Source organism: Zootoca vivipara, chromosome 4 (genome assembly GCF_963506605.1).
Source record: "Zootoca vivipara chromosome 4, rZooViv1.1, whole genome shotgun sequence".
Taxonomy (NCBI): Eukaryota; Metazoa; Chordata; class Lepidosauria; order Squamata; family Lacertidae; genus Zootoca; species Zootoca vivipara.
The window spans coordinates 24,505,785-24,529,392 of NC_083279.1; the positions used below are offsets into that span (position 1 = coordinate 24,505,785).

Genomic DNA, 23,608 nt, shown 5'->3' on the forward strand with positions numbered 1-23,608 from the left:
CAAGCGCTTGTCTCAAGTTATGCAATTTACTTAAATTCATAATAATATTACTTTGCAGATATGTTTTGTGTTTACTTAGAGCAGTTAAGTTTATATATGGCTTTGATCCAGGCAAAGTTAACTCTGCCAATGTTATGTGTAAATCAAGATTTAAGCTTGATTAACTTCTCAGAACTGGGATCTTTATATAATTGATCCCACTGCCCTTTAAAGCCATTAGTTCCTAATGTATACCATTTGATGAATATGAAAGCACAGCATGCCATCAACAATCTATTTCTGCCTCTCTTTTTCTTTTAGTACACCTTTTGGAACTTTGTCCCAAAGAATTTATTTGAGCAGTTCCGAAGAATAGCTAACTTTTATTTTCTCATCATTTTTCTTGTACAGGTAAGATATACACATTTCTTTCTTTAGTTATTTCATTCAAAACGATATACATATTTGATATGGACATCTAAAAGTAAATATTTTGAGTCTTCAGCTATGTTTTATTTTTATAGGGGTAGAAAGGGAATTTGTCATAAAGTGTTTTTGTCTTTACAATGCCGCCCTGAGACCTGCAGGTATAGGGCAATATACTACTACTACTACTACTACTACTACAGTACTATCATCCTGCCTTTCAGGAATGTACATCCCATTAAACTTAGGCCATATCCTCAACGTACATTTAAAGCGCTATTATAACACTTTAACAGTCATGGCTTCCCGCCAAAAACCCTGGGAACTGTAGTTAAGAGTGCTGAGAGTTGTTAGACTCTCATAGACTATTCCCCTCACAGAACTAGTTTCCTGGGTGGTTTAACAACCAGGGAAATCTGGGAATGGAGCTCTGTGAAGATGATAGGGAGGGTCTCCTAACAACTCTTAACTACAGTTCCCAGGATTCTTTGGGGGGAAGCCATGACTATTAAAGAGGTATAATAGCACTTAAAATACAGGGTGTGGATGTGGTCTTAGCTATACATAGATTAAATTAGAAAATGATCGGGGGGAGGGAACATGTTACCTAATCAATGCAACATATAATGGACTATGCAACAAATAAGATACTTTTCCAAGAAGCTAAATGGTATTTCACTAGAATTGGAAAATTGAATACTTAACATTCCTCTTTCCAGGTACTGTATATGGTTCTGCTTAAGCTGTGTTGGTATTCTTTGTGCTGTTGTGGCTCAAGATCACTTTATACACTGCTGTGTGTACAGCAAACATATGTTTGCAAACAGTTGAATCGTGCAGTACCATGCTAGTACCATGCCTTCTGATAAGTTAATTAAGTTACATTAGTCAAGGTGGTCAAACTCTTCTAAGATGTTATGGAAGTCATGTGTAAATCACTGGTTATCATCTTAATGTTCAGATGGTTCAGTTTTAATTTCAGAGTTCTTTATCAAAGGCAGCTAATAAAAACGTTTTAAGACCTTTTTTTTAAAAAAATGCTGTTCTTTAGAAAATGTATGCTAATTCTTTTCCCTCCCCTAGTTAATTATTGACACACCAACTAGCCCAGTGACGAGTGGGCTTCCACTTTTCTTTGTCATCACTGTAACAGCTATTAAACAGGTAAGAGCATTGACTGTGAAAAGTGAAGGTAGTATAAATTCTGCATGGTGTTGTTTTTTTTAAAAAAAATATTATATTCATTTCCTGAGATATTGTTTGTCCAGATGTGTGCGTGCAACACCAACCATGCAACCCCCAACAGTATGGTAACTTTGAACCTGATACACCATGGGTAGGCAAACTAAGGCCCAGGGGCTGGATCCGGCCCAGCCGCCTTCTAAATCTGGCCCGCAGATGGTCCGGGAATCAGCCTGTTTTTACACGAGTGGAATGTGTGCTTTCATTTAAAATGCATCTCTGGGTTATTTGTGGGGCATAGGAATTCGTTCATTTTTCCCCTTCAAAATATAGTCCGGCCCCCCACAAGGTCTGAGTGACAGTGGACCGGCCCCCTGCTGAAAAAGTTTGCTGACCCCTGTGATATACCATTATGATCAGGAGTGGATGTGAATTGAGTTGGAGTCATGTCATTTTTAAAAAAGAAGAAAAAGCAAGCAATCATCATAATTTTCGAACTCCTGCTCTATTCCCCACCTCCACCTCTTCCCCACCTTGCACTTTTTAAATTACAGTTTCTCCAACAATGTTGTACAACTCTAATATAAATGATAAACGGTTACTTTTTTTTGGAATTATAAATATTTAATTGGCTATTTCATTTAGGGCTATGAAGATTGGCTTCGTCACAAAGCCGACAATGCAATGAACCAGTGTCCTGTTCATTTCATTCGACATGGCAAACTGGTTAGAAAGCAGAGCCGCAAACTCAGAGTGAGTGCCATGTATTATTCAATATATTTCTTGGATGGAGATTACTTGAGTTGGTGTGTCAGAAAGAGAGAGAGAGAGAGTTGGATACAACTCTCCATGATATATACTCCATGAGTATAACTTTCTCCATTTCATAAATATTATTTCTGCCTGCCTTTAAAAGAAAAATTAGTCCCATGTATCAGGTGGGCTACGGTAGAACACAGCAGAGCCTTTTATGAACCAGGGTGAAGACTTTTGCTTCGAAAAGAGGATAAGGGTGCAAATAGAAAAGTAGCTATTTTGGGATCTTCATCTGTCACTAAAAATACGCAACAGTGGTGTCAGGAGTTGTATGACCCATAAGAGGGCAGCATCACTTGTGGCCTTTTAGCGGTTGATGTTAAGTACTGACTACACAGGTGTATACCTTTAAAATTGGTTACTAAAGGGGGTTCCGGTTTCCGCCGGCAGGAATGGCGGACCTGTTTTCCATCCCTCTGACCTTCGTAAGGAATTTGGCGGTTGCTAGGGGAGTAAATGGCAACCCCCTACCCTCTCCGGGGGTTACGGAGAGGGGCCGCTGGCCCGCGATGCCCCCAGACCCACTCCGACTGTTTATGGAGTGGGGGGAGCTTGGGCTGAAAAGCACTTACGAGGCCCAGGACTCCCGGACGCTAATCTGCATGGCGGGGATTTCCATGGTTAAAGAAGATAATTAGGCTTAAATCTATGGACATACTTCAGAAGGAGGGGAAGAAGCGCTGTTTACTGCTGAGAAATCTATGCTGCTGAGGGAGAGGAGTTAAAGGCTGTATATCATCTGGAAGAAGGATTGATGGGGACGGAGCGATAAGGGAATGGAGTTTTATTTTTCTTCATATGAGTTACTTCGTACCTTCCCAGACGCGATGTCCTGGCTTGTTTGGAGTGAAAGAGAAGCAAAAGACTGTGTGAGTTGAACTTTATAAACTGTTGTTACTGAGCATATTTTTTAAAGATGTGGAGTTGCCGATGAGAAAAGCCCCCCCCCCCCAGTCGGACGGAAGGAGTCCTGGACGCGTTCGGAGGATTTATGAGCTGTGACGCACTTTGAATTGGAGCAGCGACCTGAAGCTAAGTTCAGCTATAGGGCAAGGAGATCCATTAATTTACCAAGAGTTTATGGTTTGATGTTTGGGTCTTCTGCCTGGAAAAGCTGTAAATTATATAAAGATCGTTAATCTTCATGGCTATGAGAGAAAACGAAAGTGATATGAGCTTTTTAAGATGGCGCTGCTTCGACGCAACAATGAGCTTCAGACTAAGAAGATTTATGGGGAGGCTGGACTGATTAACCCACACAGGAGAAAGAACATTTGTGAAACCTCGTTTGATATTTATCTCAGCAGCTGGAAAACAATCGGTTGAAAGTGGAAAACATCTATGTGACTGTAAGGGGAAGATCTGGATTATTATGAACTTGGAGGACGATTTGAACTTTAGAAAAAAGACGGCAGTGGACGGTTGCGAGGAATCCCCAATTTCTTGAAGCATGGGAACCCAAATAAAAAATTCTTTAGACGATTTGGCATAACATTCGGTTTGATTGATATATATATGTGTATAATTTGAAATAATGAATGTGATATAATTGGTTTTAATTGGAAAATTAATAAAATATATTTTAAAAAAATAAAATAAAATTGGTTACTAAAAATCCAGCAGTGGCAATGGGAAGATATTGCATGAGCGATAACCACCTTGGAAATGGCATCTCATGTTAAGTGCCACAACTGCTGTTGGCAACGTTTTAGTCAGAGGTTAGTCCTTCTTTAAATGGGGAGGGACGCTGAACAAATCTTAAGCTATCATGCTTAATCATATTAAAAAGTATAGGGTATTCCATATGTTAAAAAAATTACATCATGGAAGCCACTTCCACATCATAGGAATTACTGCCTTTCATTGCTGTAATTCAGAAATTGTCAGGGCAGGGAGGAAACTCAAAGAGGAAAACGACTAAAATAGCTCATTGAGAACTGAGCTTGCTTAGTGAGCATGGAATGCTAAGTAACTGTTGGAGTGGGAAAAATGAAAAACATGGGCTGAAGCAGGGAATAAAATGCAGTTTTCTAGATGAGTGCATAGCTTGATGGCTGCCTGAAACACTTGTTTTGTTTTAGTTCTTGAAAGCACAGCATTCCCCTGTTGTTTCTCCCTACGGTAATATCTAATGTTTCGAGGTATACTGCTTCCAAACACGGGTGCTCTAGTTAGTTGTCATGGCTAGGAAAAGAATGGTCACATTTTTGTAAATTATCTCATTTATATTTCTTTAAAAGGTTATTGTGTTTGCCAAGTAGGTCAATGAGAAGGCTGTGCCAGATGATTCTGTCTCATTCCTCTAGAGAGAGAGAGTTTTGCGTATTATTTTACTCCAACAAGAACATGAAAAATGACTGTATTTTTGGTAGAAATGTGCTCACATTTTTCATCCTGCTCGAGTTTAAGCAGACCTTAAACACACACACACACACACACACACACACACACACACACACACACACCATTGCGTAGAAGTGCCTTGTTCTGAAATAATGCAATAGGATAATTTTCGACATTTGGTTGTTGTTGTTTTTTAAAAAAGCTACCTTTTCTTTTTGCAGTCCTAAAAATGATAGTTTGTTGAAAGGTTACCTATGTTCATATAATCCACAGAAGGGTATACTAATTATGTTACAGCATGGATAACTTCTTATGCATTTGTAATTAATAGCTGTTTTTAACTCCCTTTTAACCTCTGCAGGTAGACTTGATAGCCATAGCCGCATAGCTGCCAAGTTATCCCTTTTTAAAAGGGATTTCCCCTTATGCTGAATAGGCTTCCTCGTGAGAAAAGGGAAAACTTGGCAGCTATGCATAGCCGTAGTAGGAAGTGGCAGTGAATGTTTACTTGGAAGCAAGTCTTACCGCATCAAAGAGCACTTGTTCTCATACAAGATGTATGGGATGGTTGCCTCAGTCCCTGAGGCACAGGCAACTGCAAGAAAGACAGGAAAAGCAGTGGATTTTTGTTTTTTAAGACACTTGGGATTGACAACTTAAAATTCTTTCTTAAACATTGACCGATTACACTCTTCTCTTCCAGGTTGGAGATATTGTAATGGTAAAAGAAGATGAAACATTCCCTTGTGACTTAATATTTTTGTCCAGTAGTCGGGCAGATGGAACATGTTTTGTTACGACAGCAAGTTTGGATGGTGAATCCAGTCATAAGGTGAACAGCATTTGATGAAATGTCAATATAAGGGTTAAAGATAGGCATTGAATGCTTCTGCACTAAGTGATGTACATATGACTATTAGGGTGAATAGCTTAAACTTGACATCCTTATACGGTTGTACCTTGGATTTCAAACGCCTTTACCTTGGATTTCAAACGCCTTGGCTCCTGAACAAATCGGTTCCTGAATGATCAAAATCCGGAAGTGAGTGTTCCGGTTTTTGAACAATTTTCGGAAGCTGAATGTCCGACGCGGATTCCAATTGGCTGCAGGAGCTTCCTGCAGCCAATCAGAAGCCACGCTTTGGTTGGAAGTCAAATGGACTTCTGGAACGGATTCCGTTTGACTTCCAAGGCTGGATTTTATTTTGTAGGCTTGTAGATTTTATCATTGTAAAAGAATATGAAACATTCCCCTGTGGCTTTACAGTTTTGTCAGGGGCAGATAGAACATATTCTATTAATAAATGAAACAATCACATTTGGGAACATGCTTTAAAAATTGGTTTGCTCCTATTTGTAAATATGGGCTGGTGCAACAGTTTAAAACTTGGCAAGCATGGTAATTGTAGTTTTCTATTAATATTTTACTCACTTTGCAATGTGCTATGAAAACCTCGTAATGATTTAGAATTGCAGAATTTTACAATAGTTGACCATTGCACTCATGACAGAAGTTGGTTTGGGTGTCCCCCCTCCCCCCATTTTCAAAATTCTCACTTCAGTTTCATAAACACCTTGACTTGATACTGAACTACACTTTCTTGTCCATTCTAGACGTATTATGCTGTCCAAGATACAAAAGCCTTTCAAAGTGAACAGGATATTGACACATTGCATGCTACCATTGAATGTGAACAACCTCAGCCTGATCTTTATAAGTAAGAGCATGTGGTAATTATTTTCCTGAATTGTCCATTGTGCCATAATTATGTATACTGTGCTATTTATATGATGTTAGCTGCTCTGAGCCCGGCTCTGGCTGGGGAGGCGGGGCACAAATCTATTTATTTATTTAGCAGCATATTTAGTACAGTTGAGTTGGTTCCTGCCTCTTTCCTTCTTTCTCTCTCCCTTTGGAGAACTGTGTGTGTCTCCTGACTCCCAGCTTAGTGCTGGCAGCAGGCTTAAAGAAAACACCTTAATTCTCACAGGTGAATGCATGTCTATAACTGATAATTAGGTGAGAATGCTTTGAGTGACGTTGTAATTGAGATAGATTGAGCAGTGTGTAGAGCCAGGACCATCAACAACTACTTGCCGATACCAGTTTTACCAGATGCCAGCCAGAGAAAGAAACAGGAAGTGCCTCAAAGAAAAAGTGACTGCTTGCAGGTGGGAACTGCTGCTGCTGCTGCTCCTCTTGTATGGTTGCTGCTATCTTTCTGATACTCCATTTGGTCAGCAGGGGGGTGGGGTTTGGAATCAGCAGAATGTTTGTTGTTGTTGTTGTTGTTGTTGTTTAAATAGTAATTATATTTTCGAGCAAAAAGAGGGATACAGTGGTACCTCGGGTTACAAACATTTCGGGTTACAGACTCCGCTAACTCTGAAGTACAATCATACCTCGGTTTAAGTACGCTTCAGTTTGAGTACTTTCAGTTTAAGTACTCTGTGGACCTGTCTGGAACGGATTAATCCACTTTCCATTACTTTCAGTGGGAAAGTTCGCTTCAGGTTAAGTACGCTACAGGTTAAATACGGACCTCCAGAACCAATTACACTCATACTTCGGGTTAAGTACGCTTCAGGTTGAGAACGGATTAATTCACTTTCCATTACTTTCAACGGGAAAGTTCATTTCAGGTTAAGTACGCTTCAGGTTAAGTACAGACTTCCAGAACCAATTGTTTACTTAAACCGAGGTACCATTGTAGTACCTTGGGTTAAGAACTTGACCTCAGGATAAGAACAGAAATCGCGCGGTGGTAGCGGGAGGCCCCATTAGCTAAGTGGTACCTCAGGTTAAGAACGGACCTCCAGAACGAATTACGGTAAGTTCGTAACCAGAGGTACCATTGTATATAAAATTCTTAACAAAGAAATATTCCCATATAAATTGCAGGTGTTAGGTTGAATCAGATCACAAGGCCTCAGCAATCTCTTGAGGGGGAAACCCTACCTGGAAGCAGTTGTAGGAACTCGACTTACCTTTCTCCTAGTATCTCTGTTCCTTTTCTCTCCAGAATCTTACTCCATTGCCCCAGCAAAATGTCAGTGCACCCTTAGAGATAATCGCTGTTCACCATCCTGAAATTTTGATTTTCAACATCTTGTCACAGTATGTGGAATTAGAAGTCAGGATACGAATACAGTGCTTCGAATGAAACAAAACCCCTGCTTTGACTGTAATCTTATAAACTGCTTTTAGGTTTTCTACAATTAAGCAGTATATAAATGCTATGAAGTAAAGAAATATATGATGAAAAGAGGGAAATAAGTTTTGGGTGAAAGGGCAAGTTCATTTATTGTGGTGTTCAGTTTTGAGTTTGCATTGAGGCATCCAGGGATACAAGCTGTAGAAGTTTTGCATTGAAGCAGGGGTGGGAACGCAATGCGTTTCAAAGGTGCATTTGTGATTCATCTCCCTAGAGGCAATACCTGAACTTATTTGCATGCAAGGCTGTACAATTACTGGAGTACTCTTCTCTGCATTCCTACAGGCATTGAGGTATTTCGTAATCTGTTTTTCCTCTTGCAGATTTGTTGGTCGGATAAATATTTACCATGACAGAGATGAGCCTGTTGCAAGGTAGGACTTAAAACATGCAATGCCTGGGTTATTCAATCCTTAAAGGTAAAGGGTAAAGGACCCCTGACCATTAGGTCCAGTCGTGACCGACTCTGGGGTTGCGCGCTCATCTCGCATTATTGGCCAAGGGAGCCAGCGTATAGCTTCCAGGTCATGTGGCCAGCATGACAAAGCTGCTTCTGGAGAACCAGAGCAGCACATGGAAACGCCGTTTACCTTCCCGCTGTAGCGGTTCCTATTTATCTACTTGCACTTTGACGTGCTTTTATTCAATCCTTACCATAAGCAAATACTATAGGACAACCTGCCAGGCAGTATTTTTTCCTCCGTCCTTAAAAAGTTTTTAAAGACCTGATGGTGTTTGATTTTATCGCTTAATTTGTGCTGCAATATATTGCATTTTAAGAATTTTTATCAGCGTCACCCAGAGAACTTTGGTATTGGGGTTGCATAGAAATATTGTTTTTTAAAAAATCAGTGCATGCATGTGTACCTGTCAGGGCTAGTTAAATTCAGAATATATGCAACAAAACAAGTGAAACTGTGGCACGTTGTAGCAGAGAAAAGCAGATGCAAAGAACAGGCATGAAGACTATCAGGGGCACTGAGTTTTCTTTTCTTCCTTCATTATCCTGAAAAAGCTAGGCCAAGAGCCTGATGCGAATCCCTTTCTGCCCACCCGTTTTTTGGGCACCTTTGTTCATCAGTATCAGGGAGCAGATCATCAGGGAATGAAAGGCACATAGTTGAACATGACACAAAAATGACTTGATTGTGTATGGCTGGGCACTGTTTCTGGGGGCAAAATTCTATGTGGCTTCCATTGAAGCTAAATACCATTGAAGTGGAGGAACAGATGCTAAAATTTTGGCAGCTAAATACAAAGTTAGATGATAGGATTGGTGAACATCCTTGTCTTGCTTTTACCAGAATGAAATTGTAGCTAATAATCTGCCCGCATCCCACTCCAACCCTTAAGTGCAACCAACCATAAAAAATGAGTATACTCTAAGTGAGTCCTTTAAAAAAAGACTTTAATGTGCAGTTCTTAGAATGCGCAGAAGTTCTTTTTTAGCTGGTTAACCGCACTACTTGATTTTGTAGAACATTTTGGTTTTTAAAGCACTGATGGTCTTAGATTAAAATCTTCTGCTAAGGTTGCCAGTGCTTAAGTGCTGAAATGCTAAAGAAAGATTAATGCCATCCATATTGAGTTCAAGTGGCATTTCCTTTTAATATTTTATGGGTTTATACGCTGGTTTTTCTACTGATGTCATGCTGTTTTATTATGCATTTGTATGGTTTTTTATACCACCCTGAACAATTTTTATTAAAATAGAGCTAATTAGATTTGTACGTAAAAATAAGTATTTTTTTATTTAAAAAAACCTGACTTGAATCCTCACATTTATGAGTAAAGCTCTTATCCTACTTTACTGGAAAGGACTACTTAATAGGAAGTTTCGGGTTTGTACCAATTGCATGACCCGCTTTTAGCATTGAAGAAAACATATAACTTCCGTACAAGCGAATCAGGGTGAATTCTCAATATAAATGTCATCTGGAGGTGTCCGCCATTTCAGAAATGTGAATTTCTTTTCTAAACCTAACCTGATTTATTTTGTGTTTAAAACACTGCCTTCATGCTGCCACTTCAGACAGTTAATTAATATTAATTATTATTACCTTTGTAGGCCATTGGGATCTGAAAATGTTCTTCTTAGAGGAGCTACGTTGAAGAACACAGAGAAAATATTTGGTAAATTACTATAAAAGCAATAACAGTCCTAATTCAGAGATATGAATGAGAAGATTTAAGTTTCAGCAGCATCTTCTGATGTCGTACAGAGGATCTTCTGCTAAAAAAATAAGAAGTGGAAAAACAACAACCCATTGAAAAGGACTTGTCAGAGGGTCGTCGTGGCTACTCTAGAGTAACGCTGCTTGAGTCCAGTTTGTCTTTAAAGATTTTTATTGTGCAAAGTATTTACAGTGCAGAGACAGCTTAAAACATGACCTCTCAGTCCAAACCAGAATCCGGCAATGGCGTACGTCTGTTCCTACGCCAGCAAAGTAGTCGGGGCACCCCAAAACGCCTCCCCCTTGACCTGCGTTGCGGTGCTCTCCTTAACTGTTGCGCCGGAAGGAGCGATGCCCTCTCAGCCTCCTCCCTGTCAAGGCGGTGGAAGGGCTCTCCAGCATCCTTGAGCCCTTGCCTACATCTCTCCTACCCTGAGCTTTCCCGTCGTTCCGCACGCTGGCTTCTCTCTCCCTCTGAGTCTCTCCCCTCCCCCCTGGCTGCTTCAGACCCACGGCTATTGCCTGTGCTTGGCGAGGTGGACGTTAGGATGATGGGGGCTGGCTCCCTGTAGGGAGTCACCCTTACAGGACTGTTAGCTGTTTGATTGTGATGGTGATGGTTTAATTTTTATAACACTTAATATATTAATATACAGTAGTACCTCGCGTTACCAACACGATCCGTTCCGGGTCGCAGTTCGTAACCCGAAAAGTTCGTAACATGAACCGCCATTTTGCGCATGCGCAAAGCACTATTTCCGCGCTTTGCGCATGCGGTCGAAAATACTTCCGGGTTTGTGCAGTTCGTAACCCGAGTTGTTCGTAACCCGAGGTGTTCGTAACCCGAGGTACGACTGTATAGTATATTATATTTGGGGGCTGAAAGTAGTGTTCTTGAAGTCAGATCGAATCATTCCTGAACAACCACTTAATTCTGCAAATGTTCACTGCTTCATGTTGTTCATTCCCTGCTTTTTAGTCTGTTGCCATTTTTTCTGGGTTGTCTTTCCCCCAGATTTCGTCACACTGGCCATCTCATCAAATTGGGGGTTGTCATATAGTAATTATGGCATTACATTATGTAGCCAATCCGATTTGGTAATATGATTATGGAGGGAAAACAGAGCTAGTAAGGGAATTGATTCCTGCATCAGCATTGCCCTCAGTCTGAATGGGTGAACATTTTTTGTGCCCTTCCGGAAGAAATCTGTTAAAACGCTGGAAGTGTTTTATTGCCCCCCCCCCAAAAAAAAACCACCTAAAAACTTGAACAAATATTATCCCACCACTTCCAGTTTTAGCTGAGCCATGTAGCTGTATGTGTGCAGTTGTTAATGCATCCATTAACAGACTCACTAAATCAGGCCTACAGCTGTGTCGCCTACACAATCCTATCCTTTTTAATAGAATTTGTAATTAGCTGCATTAGCTAGCGATTGTGTGTAATATTACATAATGTGCACATTCACCCACACCCATATTTTTTGATGAAATAGTATTTCTGTTTGTTTCAGGTGTTGCTATCTACACTGGCATGGAAACAAAAATGGCATTGAACTACCAATCAAAATCTCAGAAACGATCTGCTGTGGAAAAGTAAAGCTATGAGTGCTTCTAATATGCATATATGTGTGGGCAAGATCAGTAGGAAGCGGGAAATGAAAGGAAATACCTGCATGATGCGAAGCAGTGAAAAACCCCAAACAGTGTTTGTTTGTTTTGGAAATAACTAATCGTGTCTTAAGCCTGCTATGAAGGTTTTGTTCTTCTATTGTTTGTTCATACACATTGGGATACAGTCATCACTTGATTGCCGGTTTAAAACTGCTAGCTTTGAAAAGGTTCTGATCCGTGCTATTTTTCTAGAAAAAGAGATGCTGGAACTCACCTTCCTTGTTCTCTTATAATGGCAATGGCACCACCCTGAGAGGTGCTGGAACTCAGTTCCAGCGAGTTCTAGCTGGGGGGGAAAGCCCTGCTTCTGATGTCATTCCTGTTTGTACAGTCAAACCTCGGTTTGCGACCGCCTCCGTTTGTGACCGCTTCGGTTTCCGACCACCGCGGGCCTGGAAGTGTTTACATCTGGGTTCCGCGGCGTCAGATGTGCGCAGCTCACGCATGCACAGAAGCGATCTGCGTGCGTGTGCAGAAGCCTTCGGCGAGCGACCGCTTCGGCGAGCGACCGCCTCCGCGGAACGGATTGCGGTGGCAAACAGAGGTAGCACTGTAATCGTCCTGTTCTTTTAGACAAGCATGAGTTTGTTTCATACATTATACTGGGAAATATTTGGGCTTACTGTATTTCTGAACCAGTCAAAATTATGTCTACTTCATATCCACCAATCCCCACAAACCCCTTCCCTTAAACCAGGTGTGCCCAAACTTTTTTCAAAGAGGGCCAGATTTGATGAAGTGAACATGCATGAGGGCCGACCTTTTTTTACGATTTTACCCCAAAGTGGTTGAGATTTTTTTTAGGATTGAACTTGTTGAGATTTTTTAAAGGATTTGACCCCAATAAATAAACTGCCCCAGGGGCTGTATAAAACCAGCTGGTGGGCCGAATTAGGCCCCCAAAATGGACTTTAGACATGCCTTAAACCTTACTTAATAGGCTACTGGCACAGCCAATGGCAGCAACAAGCTATAGGGAGAAGAAAAGGAGGGGCATTCCGCTCTTGGGTGGCACATGCTATTCCTCAAAGTCCAAGGATTGCACAGTATCCCAAGGAATGTACAGTTTTCCCATAGGGCTCCTGGGTGCTGCATTGCAGCATACCAGTCTGCTAGAGAAGGGAGTGAGGAGGGAGAATCCTTTCCCTTTCCCAGTGACTTTCCATCTGCAAGGAAACTACCACTGCATCCAAGCTGGAGAGGAATTGGGGGAACAAAAAGCTTGCCTCTTTTTTTGTAGCAGTCGTGATTTCCTGTCACCAGAGTACAAGTTTGGTGGCACCTCTAACTATACCAGGTGATCAGTGCTTGGCATTAGCCACACAGTGGTTTATGCAAAATGCATGTAATATGACACAGCTCTGAAAGGCCCACCAGTTCCTCCTTCACTGGTTTGCTTCTGGAAACAGCCAAATGCACAAATTTAAAACACCATTCTGGACTGTTAGATCTGGACCGGGGAAATCAGATTATCGTTCAGTCTTGCAGCATGTTGCATATTCATTTACATACTTTCCACTTAACCTCACCTGTAGGTTTGTTGTGAGAATGAAATAGTGCCGGTCCTATGTAAGAGACCACTCCCACGTTCCTCAGAAGAAAAGTGGGAGTGTAAATGTTTGGGGAAATGCCTTTGCATGCATATGTTAGTTAGTGCTGTGCAGACAAAGATAATGGTTTTGGTTATTGCCATTTCACAACTAGTGCTAGCCCTGTCATCCAGAAGAATGAGCTGATCATAACTGGTGTTGAACCGAGGATGTAGAAAGTTTGGTTTATGGTGCATATTAGCCTGAGGGATATTTGCACATTTGTCCACCTATCAAAACCAAAATAATACATGTGGGTCATGATTCATCAAAAGCACTGATAACCTTTGTAATATGCACTGTGCAATCCTTTATTCCCTATTATGAATTGCTAATGCCTTTTCTGCAAAAGGTCTTTTGCTGCATTTGTTAGATATGTCAAATTTACATGGGGGGGGGAAGCTTAGACTAAATCAAAAGCATGCTAACATTAAAAATAATTTTTTTTTACTTATGCTAAAAACATTTTCCTCTTATTTGTTTCAGATCCATGAATGTATTTCTTATTGTATACCTCTGTATTCTGATCAGTAAATCACTAATAAATACTGTCCTGAAATACGTGTGGCAAAGTGAGCAGTTTCGCGATGAGCCTTGGTATAATGAGAAAACAGAACTAGAACGGAAAAGAAATGTGGTATGTGAATAACTTGAGGTTTAATAAAAGATTTAAGGGTTTTGTGCAATAGCATCACTGCAGCTGATGATGAGGCTTCTGTCAGTAGAATGGGAAAGGAAGTGATTTTCAGTTATTTTCCCCTCCCTCAGTGCCTCACTAAATTTGCTCTGAAGGTTTCCCTAACCCTCGGAGGAGGAGGAGGAGGAGGGAGGAGGAATCGCTGAAAATGGTTTTCTTCCTTTGCAAATAATATGGAACATTATTTGCTCCACCACCCTTCCAATCCTACAGGATAACTTGAATAAAGAAGTTTTTCTATCTGTGTATCTTCTTTGGGGCTTCTGTTAGTTAAAAGCAAGTCATGGCAAAGTGCACAGGGGTTTTTTTTAGCACATGAACAAGGGATGAACTGGAAAGAAGGAAATGCTCAAACCAGTTTCCTGTTTGGGATGTTGTGGAAAACTAGTTTAAGAAACATAGAAGTCTTGTCTGCAGCTATGCGCGCACAAAGGAACAGAAGGCCAGGCAAGGAGGAGAATAATGTGCTTAGTTTATTAGAGTATGTCCATTACGGTTGCACTGGGCCTAAGCTAAGCTAACTAACTGATTTTTGGTTACAGGTAGGTAGCCGTGTTGGTCTGGATCGAAGTAAAATAAAAAAATTCCTTCAGTAGCACCTTAAAGACCAACTAAGTTTTTATTTTGGTATGAGCTTTCGTGTGCATGCACACTTCTATCTGAAGAAGTGTGCATGCACACGAAAGCTCATACCAAAATAAAAACTTAGTTGGTCTTTAAGGTGCTACTGAAGGAATTTTTTTATTTAACTGATTTTTCTTCATGATACACCTACAGTTTAAAAATATGTATTGTCAATCCAACTGCTTGATTCTTACTGTTACTGTATATCCAAATAAATTATTTGCTTTTGTCCCCCCACCCCGTCGCCTTGGCAGTTTATTACAGCATTTACAGATTTCCTTGCCTTCATGGTTCTTTTCAACTACATCATTCCTGTATCCATGTACGTCACAGTAGAAATGCAGAAGTTTCTTGGTTCTTATTTCCTTACCTGGGATGAAGAAATGTTTGATGAAGAAACAGGTGAAGGGCCGCTGGTGAATACCTCTGACCTCAATGAAGAATTGGGGCAGGTAACAAATCACGTAGAAAGTATCCTACAAATCTTGCAGCTGTTTCTGATATTTAGATTCCTGCAGATATTGAGAACACCATTTTACTTGGAAATACCTCTTCCTGTATGGTCAGCTCTCTGTACCATGGGACAAGAAAAGGTGGTGTCTCATAGAATCATAGAACTGTAGAATTGGGGGGGGACCCCAGAGGTCATCTCAACAAAAGCATCCGTGACAGATGACCACCCAACCTCTGCTTAAAAACCTCCAAGGAAGGAGAGTTCACAACTTTCTGGGGGAGTCTGTTCCAATGTTGAGCAGCTCTTACTGTCAGAAAGTTATCCCTGATGTTTAGTCAGAGTCTCCTTTCTTGTAACTTGAATCCATTGGATTGAGCCCTACCTTCCACAGCAGGAGAAGACAAGCTTGCTCCATCTTCCATGTGACAGCCGTCTGAAGATGGCTATCATCTCTCAAATTCTTCCTTTCCCAGGCTAAGCATACCCAACTCCCTTGACCATTCCTCATAAGGCTTGGTTTCCAGACCCTTGGTCATCTTGGTCGCCCTCCTCTGCACATGTTCCAGCTTGTCAATATCCTTCTTAAAGTGGTGGTGCCCAAAACTGCATGCATTTCAGTGTCATGCGGATAATGCCGATAACTGAATAAAGAGTTCTGGTGAACCAGGTTAAGCCCATGGGTTGGACTTTCCTATGCCTCACCTGGAAAAGACAAGTACTGCATGCTTTTTCAAGGATAGAGGACAAAAAAGTATCACATAAAACCTTCATCTATGGAAATATCTGACTTCCCCTGCCTTGCCCCCCCCAGCTCTGTTCTTCTTGTTTTAATTCTTAATTGTTCTATCTGTTTCTCTTCAGGTTGAATATGTCTTCACAGATAAAACAGGGACCTTAACAGAGAACAATATGGAGTTCATAGAATGTTGCATTGAGGGCCATGTGTATGTTCCTCATGTCATCTGTAATGGCCAAATTCTCCCTGATTCTGCTGGTATTGATATGATTGATTCTTCCCCAGGAGGAAGTGGCAAAGTACGAAGATTTTATTATTATTAAATACTGAAAACATGACACATGGGGGGGGGGCTTAGTTAAATAAAGAAGCTTTTTGTCAGGTAGGAATTTTGCTTTCAGAATGTTCCATATTTTCCCCTTTGTTAATACGACAATCCTGCTTTGCTATAACTCAAGAGCTGTTGCTCAGAATATTTACAAATAACAGTTTGCAAAGCTGAAGGATACCGTTGCTCCAAACAAGCTAGCGAAGACGAAAACACTTCAAATTAAAGTGGCTTACAGCAATTTATCTAGTCAGTATGCTAAATCATTTGCAATCCTTTTCTATTCCAATGGTAGCTTCTTAATAAAGTCCCTGTTGTTCCAAGATGAACTGGTTTGAAACATAAATGAGAGTCCAGAGATAGGGAGGACTCTAGGGTACTAAGGGGGAACAACAGCATCCTGCATTGCTTAGGAGGGTCCCAATTAATCCGTAGAGGCCTTTAAAGCATCTCAGGTGATGCCAGGTTGTAGGATGGGCAACTTTCCTCCCGCAAACAACTTTGAACTTAGTTGTTGAACAAAAGAATTTAGTGTGTGAACTTAAATAATGCATGACAATCTACAGTCTGTTCAGCTGCTACTGTTACATGTCCAAAGTATTAAATGTTGCTATTTCCCTCGGAGTTGGAAATCTGTGTTAGCAGCGTTCTTCTTGGGAGCCAGCGTGGTGTAGTGGTTAAGAGCGGTGGACTCGTAATCTGGTGAACCGGGTTCGCTTCCCAGCTCCTCCACATGCAGCTGCTGGGTGACTTTGGGCTAGTCACACTTCTCTGAAGTCTCTCAGCCTCACCCACCTCACAGAGTGTTTGTTGTTGGGGAGGAAGGGAATGGAGATTGTTAGCCGCTTTGAGACTCCTTAAGGGGAGTGAAAGGCGGGATATCAAGTCCAAACTCCTCTTCTTCTTCTTTATTAGGACAGAGAAGAACTCTTTTTCCGGGCTCTGTGCCTTTGCCACACCATTCAAGTGAAGGAAGATGACAACGTGGATGGGTTGAAGAAAGCACAGCTGTCGGGGAGGTCTGCTGTGTATATTTCATCGTCCCCTGATGAAGTTGCTTTAGTGGAAGGAATTCAGAGGTATGGACCATAATGCCTTTTTTCAGCTTGTGTAAGAGCTGAGACTTGTTTCCTTTGATAGTAACTCCAAAGGCAGCCGTTGGGGAGAAATATATTTGTGAAGGTGTCCCTGAAGTGAGAGACATGCGCTGAAGGTAAAATGAAAGTGAGGAGGAAATGGAGAGAGGGTGAGAGGTCAGGCCTAGCTGCGTGTGAGGTGTTGTTTGAATGTCTCTGTTGAAAAATAAACGTTCCTTCTGCTTTCTCAAACCCGGTTACTGTTCCTGGAGAGAAGTTGTGTGGTTCAGAGCTGGTAGAACTTTTAACATTAGTAGAAGGGGGAGGCATATAGGGTGGCAGGGGCGGTGGAGAGAGCATGGACAAGAAACAGAAAGGTAGAATTTCAGTACAAGGTACAGCACAACAGCTGTACAGCTTTACAGGCCATATGTGTAATGGGACACTAAGGACTACTCTGCTATTCCTGCCAGCACAATTTTAGAGCAGGTGCTCAAAGTGAGGGAATCGTTTGCTTTTAAGAGCTTTGAAGCAGGTATGTTTTGCAATGGGAACATCTTGGATGGGGGCAGGGATGATAACTTATCATATGGGGATAATCTACTTGTTACGAAGCAGGTTCTAATCAGGTCCAGGTGTCTGTAGGTCCAGGTACTTCTGTGCCCATATCTTTTGGGGAGGAAAATATTAATACCATACTCATCATATACTTACTTGATTGTTGTCATTTGGGCGTGGTGAATGTGCCACAGATGAGGTACTTAGGTGTGTCTGTATGTCCATGCAAGAGTACAGGGGGAGCCAAAAGTACAGTGTTTTTGGAAAGCGGTGGAAATTAATGGTCGTGAACTGTGGGAGCAGCTTACGTGGGGTGATTGTTCCCAAAACATTGAAATGAGAAACAAAACCACAGAGAAATCTTGAGGCAGCTTGAGCAAATAATAACTTTTTTGACCTGTAAATGAAATTTAGAGAAGTTTGTTTCTAGTAATACACAACCCGTTGCACGGTTCAGAGTACTGTAAACTTGGTGGCATACAGGTAATTGTTGTAACTTCTGATGTCTACCTACGGTTGAATTTCAGGCTTGGTTACACTTATTTAAGACTGAAGGACAATTTTATGGAAATCTTGAATCGGGAAAATGATATTGAAAGGTAAGTTGTGCACTGTTGTCCTGTACATAACTATGTTTTGTCTTTCATGGCCTTTTAAAAAAGTTAACTTTGAGAAAAACACTTTGCTTAGTTGATTGTATGGTTTATTACGGGGGTGATTTGCAAGTCTGTCAGTTTGGATTTTGAGCCAAGGTTATGGAGTTTAATGAAATGCTATGTTCATCTCACAAAGACCATGAATTTACATCTGTTTTACACTCTCTCTCTCTCTCTCTCTCTCTCTCTCTCTCTCTCTCTCTCTCTCTGTGTGTGTGTGTGTGTGTGTATGGATATAAAAACTTAACGTTATTACAACTTGTCCTTGTTTTTTCCCTTTTAGGTTTGAACTATTGGAAATCCTTAGTTTTGATTCCGTAAGGAGACGAATGAGTGTGATAGTTAAATCAGCGAAAGGTACTTAAAGGAAAGAAAAAAGTCTAGTCCCTAAGCTCTTGGGAACTTGGTTTAAGTCTGAAATATATTACTTATTTAATAAATTTATATACTGCCCTTCACCCAAAGATCACAGGGTGCTTTATCACATAAAAATACAAAATGAAAACACAAAATACCTATCATAAAAACAACAAAAACAACTACCACCAATACCACCCCCATCCCACAAACACATTTAAAAGGCCATAGACTGTTTAATCAGCACAAAGCCTTTTAGGTTTGAACTATTGGAAATCCTTAGTTTTGATTCCGTAAGGAGACGAATGAGTGTGATAGTTAAATCGGTGAAAGGTACTTAAAGGAAAGAAAAAAGTCTAGTCCCTAAGCTCTTGGGAACTTGGTTTAAGTCTGAAATATATTACTTATTTAATAAATTTATATACTGCCCTTCACCCAAAGATCACAGGGTGCTTTATCACATAAAAATACAAAATGAAAACACAAAATACCTATCATAAAAACAACAACAATAACTACCACCAATACCACCCCCATCCCACAAACACATTTAAAAGGCCATAGACTGTTTAATCAGCACAAAGCCTGGTTACAGAGGAACGTTTTTGCTCGGCACATTAAAATATGTAGCGAAGGCGCTAGGCAAACCTCCCTGGGGAGAGCATTCCACAAACAGGGGGCCACTGCAGAAAAGGCCCCATTCTCACCCTCCAGACCTATTGTGGAAGGGAGTGCATGAAGAAGGACCTCAGATTATCACAGATCTTCTGCTCTTTAGCCTGTCTTGATTTTTGCCGTTTTCTACTATTCCATCATATTTTCAAATACAGTCGTACCTTGGAAGTCGAACGGAATCCTTTCTGGAAGTCCATTTGACTTCCAAAACATTCAGAAACCAAAGCATGGCTTCTGATTGGCTGCAGGAAGCTCCTGCAGCCAATTGGAAGCCGTGGAAGCCCCATCAGATGTTTGGCTTCCAAAAATAATTCACAAACTGGAACAGTCACTTCTGGGTTTGCAGCGTCCGGGAGCCAAAACTAAGCTATTCGGAAGCCAAGGTACGACTGTCGCATGCTTGTAATTTTGACTCCGTTTAATTTGAGTCCATTTAATGTAGAGTGTGATAATTTCAAAAAACTGTTTCATAAGAAGACTTTTAAAATATTTTGGCGGTGAGGGTTCTGAACCATAGGCCCGAAGGAGGGTTTATGGGAGTGGTTGAGTGCAAGGATACCAAAGAGTGATCAGTTCTAGTTCTTTATTAAAGAAAGGCATAGACAGCCTGCCAGGTCTCCTAGCCTTTGAAGACCCGGGGCAGACAAACCATCTCCTTGCTGCATTGTCTGTCTCGCGTCTGCAGAGGCTAGGAGACCTGGCAGGCTACTTTGCTGCAAGTCTCATAATAATACTAGAACTAATCTCTCTGCTATTTTTGACACCCTTCTTTGATATTCCTGTACCCAGCCACTCCCTCATGCTGTCCTTTGAGCCTGTGGTTCAGAACAGCAAGGGCTTTATCTGCATTTAACCCACTTTTAAAATTTTGTTTTGCTTACATTTTCAGGAGAAATATTTCTGTTTTGTAAAGGAGCAGATTCATCTATTTTTCCCAGAGTTGCAGAAGGCAAAATAGACCAGATCAGGTCAAGAGTTGAGCGCAATGCAGTGGTAAGATCCATTTATTATGTTGCGTGCATTCAAGGCAGAAAGCTGCAAAAGTCAGTTTGTAAGGGCAGATTTGCCTAAAGAAGGGAACGATGGCAAAGTGTAGATAAGGAAGTCATCGTTGTGTTGACTTCCATTCTCCTTCAGTGCACTTTTTGTGAGAGGCCACCCACACACCCACACACACACACACAGAGCATAAATTATTAGAGATACCCAAGAATCTTGTAGTTCTGCTTGTCACATATGGGTTTTTGATGGAAGCCATAGTTGGTTTGCCCACCTCTATCAACAGTATTTTCTTTCTTTTCCCAAAACTGTAGAGATGTTGGGTTTCCAGCTTCCTCATAGCCTTTTCTCCAGAGGCAACGTTCAAGTAAACCAAATTGTTGCCTTGCTCAAGGCAGTCGATAAACCACTACATGAGGCAGAAACATAAATTACAACCTGCGGAACTGAAAATCTCCAGAAGACTTTCAGTGAACATGTCTCTGTGCTTTTAAAATAATTTCCTTTAGGAGGGCCTTCGAACGTTATGTGTAGCGTATAAGAAATTCACCTCTGAAGAATACGAGAATGTGCAGAAGCAGCTGCAGGAGGCCAAACTGGCCCTTCGGGATCGGGAGAAGAAACTGGCTGAGGCATATGAGAAGATAGAAAAGGGACTTATCCTGCTTGGTGCTACAGCAGTTGAAGACCGGTTAGTGCACTTCTATTAATTTAAAGCAATTCAATAGGATTCATCTTAACTTCTGTTAAGGGGATAGAACTTTCTTCCCTATGCAAATACCACTCTGTGTGATGAAAATAGGTGTCTCCATATAGTAGCAGAATTAGGCCCAGTTTGGTTGCACATACGTTGACTAATAAGCCAATATACCATATTTTTACACGTATAACGCCCCGTGTGTAAAAAGACCCCCTATTTTGGGGGACTGCTGAGCTTTTTTTGGGGGGGAGGGGAAATTGCACAGAGTTGTTGAGCTTTTGGGGGGGTGCAATTGCTCTACAGCCTAACCACAAATGAATATCGCATGCATCACCACAACCACCAATCATCGGCACGATCGCAGCCAAAAGCCCATCTGCCCACTCGAAGCAACCACAGCTGATTGCACGCATGCCTAAATGCTGCTGTAAATAAGCCACCCTATTGCCGTAGCCACACCCAGTCGTTGACAGCCTCTTCCCTCCTCTCTTCGTGGTATGCCTCTTCTCCCTGCATGTGCCTCCTAAATCTGTTCTGCTGTTTCCCACTACCCTCCATAGCAGATTTGGAGAGACAGGGAAGTCCCCTGGTATTAACTAAAAAATGTATTTGAATATCTCCCTATCTAATGAACTATAGTTTCCCATTCCCCCCCCCCCCAGAACAATAAAATGATGGTTACTGTGTTCAGACTACACCAGGATCATAAATATACTTTGAAAACTGGTTTAAGGTCCTGGTTTCCTCAGAACCTGTTAATCACAGCTTTCTGATTTGAACGAAACAGACTTCCTTATCAAGGCAATGAGAGCTGCATGCAAAGGCAAAAGGCTCATACATGTCTCAGTGAGACATAGTTGTCTGAATCCGTCTGTATAGAGTTATTTTTGTTTGTTTGTTTAAATTTATGTGCTGTGTTTCTACCACAACAGCTGTCAAACTGACATGCAGACAATACAGAATAATGTAAACGTTTCCTAAAATAGATTTAAAACTAGTTAACAAACCAGAATTTGGAATCAAAGGGGTGTTACAGAACTGAAAGAAAAGAAACCCTGTACTTATCTAATCCTTCTTAACAGTTTTTTTGCAAGTGTCCTTTCTCCCCCTCCCCTAATGGGAGAGCATCTTTTCCACCCTACCCCCCACCCTGCTGCCCTGCCAGACCCATTAATCTCTTCTTAGTACATCTGACTCAATAACGGTCTTGTGGAAGCATTTAGAAGCAGTATTATAACAATTAGTAGTTTACAAGGTGGCCACACAGTAATTAGCAGCACTACAAGCTGTTTCCACAACAGAAACTAATTGTACTATGAAATGACAAAAACCTCAGAATGCATTGCACTGGGATAAAAGAACCTCTAAACATTATTATTATTATAATATATGCATATTTATTTAATACCCCGCCTTTTCCCTGACAGCAAGTTTTCTGGTCCCAGTCATTAAAAATAACAACCTACTCCCAATTCAATAAAAATGAAAGCAGGAAAATAAAAGACTATCCCATGCAAACTGGGCAAGACTTCCCACTCCTACATTGCATCAAAATATTCCCACTTTCACCATGTGTATTTGCCTCAATAAAACACCAGGGATCAGATGTTATTACATACTGTAAAAGAAACAAGGTGAAATATACTTGGAGTCACGTAGTGATTTCATGCTATTCATTGCAGCTTGTAAAACAGTGAGTGAAATCCCCCCCCCCCCAGACCTCAGGCTTTATATACATTATTTACACAATGGGTTCCGTCTGATTGGCTGATTCTGCATCCCTCCTGGAGCCTGATTGGGCTGCTACTGCAGGCCAATCAGTGATTGCATTCTAGAATCCTACCGGCCTAATAGGCTGATTAACTACCTCCTGGGGTCTGATTGTTTGCTCCTGCAGGCCAATCAGGTTGTTGCATTCTGGGATCCTACCTGCCTATTGTTCTAGGATCCAAGCTCCGTTCATAACACAAGGATGCGGTGAAAATAAGTAGCCCCACTGCCTCTCTGGCTTTTAACCTTCACCGGGAAGGGTGGTCGTTAAAGTCTGTTTCCATTGCTTTCCCGAGACCACACAAACTTTGGCTGAGCTTCCTAAAAATACTTGTAATGTGCACTCAGTTTCTGAGTCAAACTGTGTCCACCCATCACTATTGCTGCCTGCTGTTTGGGGTAAAACCTCTCCTCCTTCCAGAGGGGAGAAGTTGCGGGCGGAGCCAGCTTCCCGTGCTTGCAGGGGGCGTGCTCAGCCCCCTGCATCAGCCCCTCCTCACCACCGCGTTAAGCCCCTCAGCTGGCCAATAGGGCTTGCTGGGGGTGGAGTCTGGGAAAGGACAGACAAGGCTACAAAAGG

General features: G+C 41.3%; 1 protein-coding gene across 2 annotated transcripts in view; it reads left to right on the top strand.

Annotated features, from left to right (window-relative positions):
- ATP11A (ATPase phospholipid transporting 11A) overlaps positions 1-23,608 on the top strand; it is a 109,403-nt gene that overhangs the window by 54,918 nt on the left and 30,877 nt on the right. For both annotated transcript variants that reach the window (XM_060273372.1, XM_060273373.1), the window contains exons 3-18: positions 301-390; positions 1,489-1,569; positions 2,233-2,340; positions 5,450-5,578; positions 6,361-6,464; positions 8,285-8,335; positions 10,030-10,094; positions 11,650-11,731; positions 13,885-14,035; positions 14,974-15,171; positions 16,035-16,208; positions 17,153-17,316; positions 18,399-18,470; positions 18,811-18,884; positions 20,449-20,552; positions 21,068-21,249. In XM_060273372.1, coding sequence (XP_060129355.1) covers positions 301-390; positions 1,489-1,569; positions 2,233-2,340; positions 5,450-5,578; positions 6,361-6,464; positions 8,285-8,335; positions 10,030-10,094; positions 11,650-11,731; positions 13,885-14,035; positions 14,974-15,171; positions 16,035-16,208; positions 17,153-17,316; positions 18,399-18,470; positions 18,811-18,884; positions 20,449-20,552; positions 21,068-21,249 — 1,829 coding nt within the window. The remainder of the gene's footprint in view (positions 1-300; positions 391-1,488; positions 1,570-2,232; positions 2,341-5,449; positions 5,579-6,360; positions 6,465-8,284; positions 8,336-10,029; positions 10,095-11,649; positions 11,732-13,884; positions 14,036-14,973; positions 15,172-16,034; positions 16,209-17,152; positions 17,317-18,398; positions 18,471-18,810; positions 18,885-20,448; positions 20,553-21,067; positions 21,250-23,608) is intronic.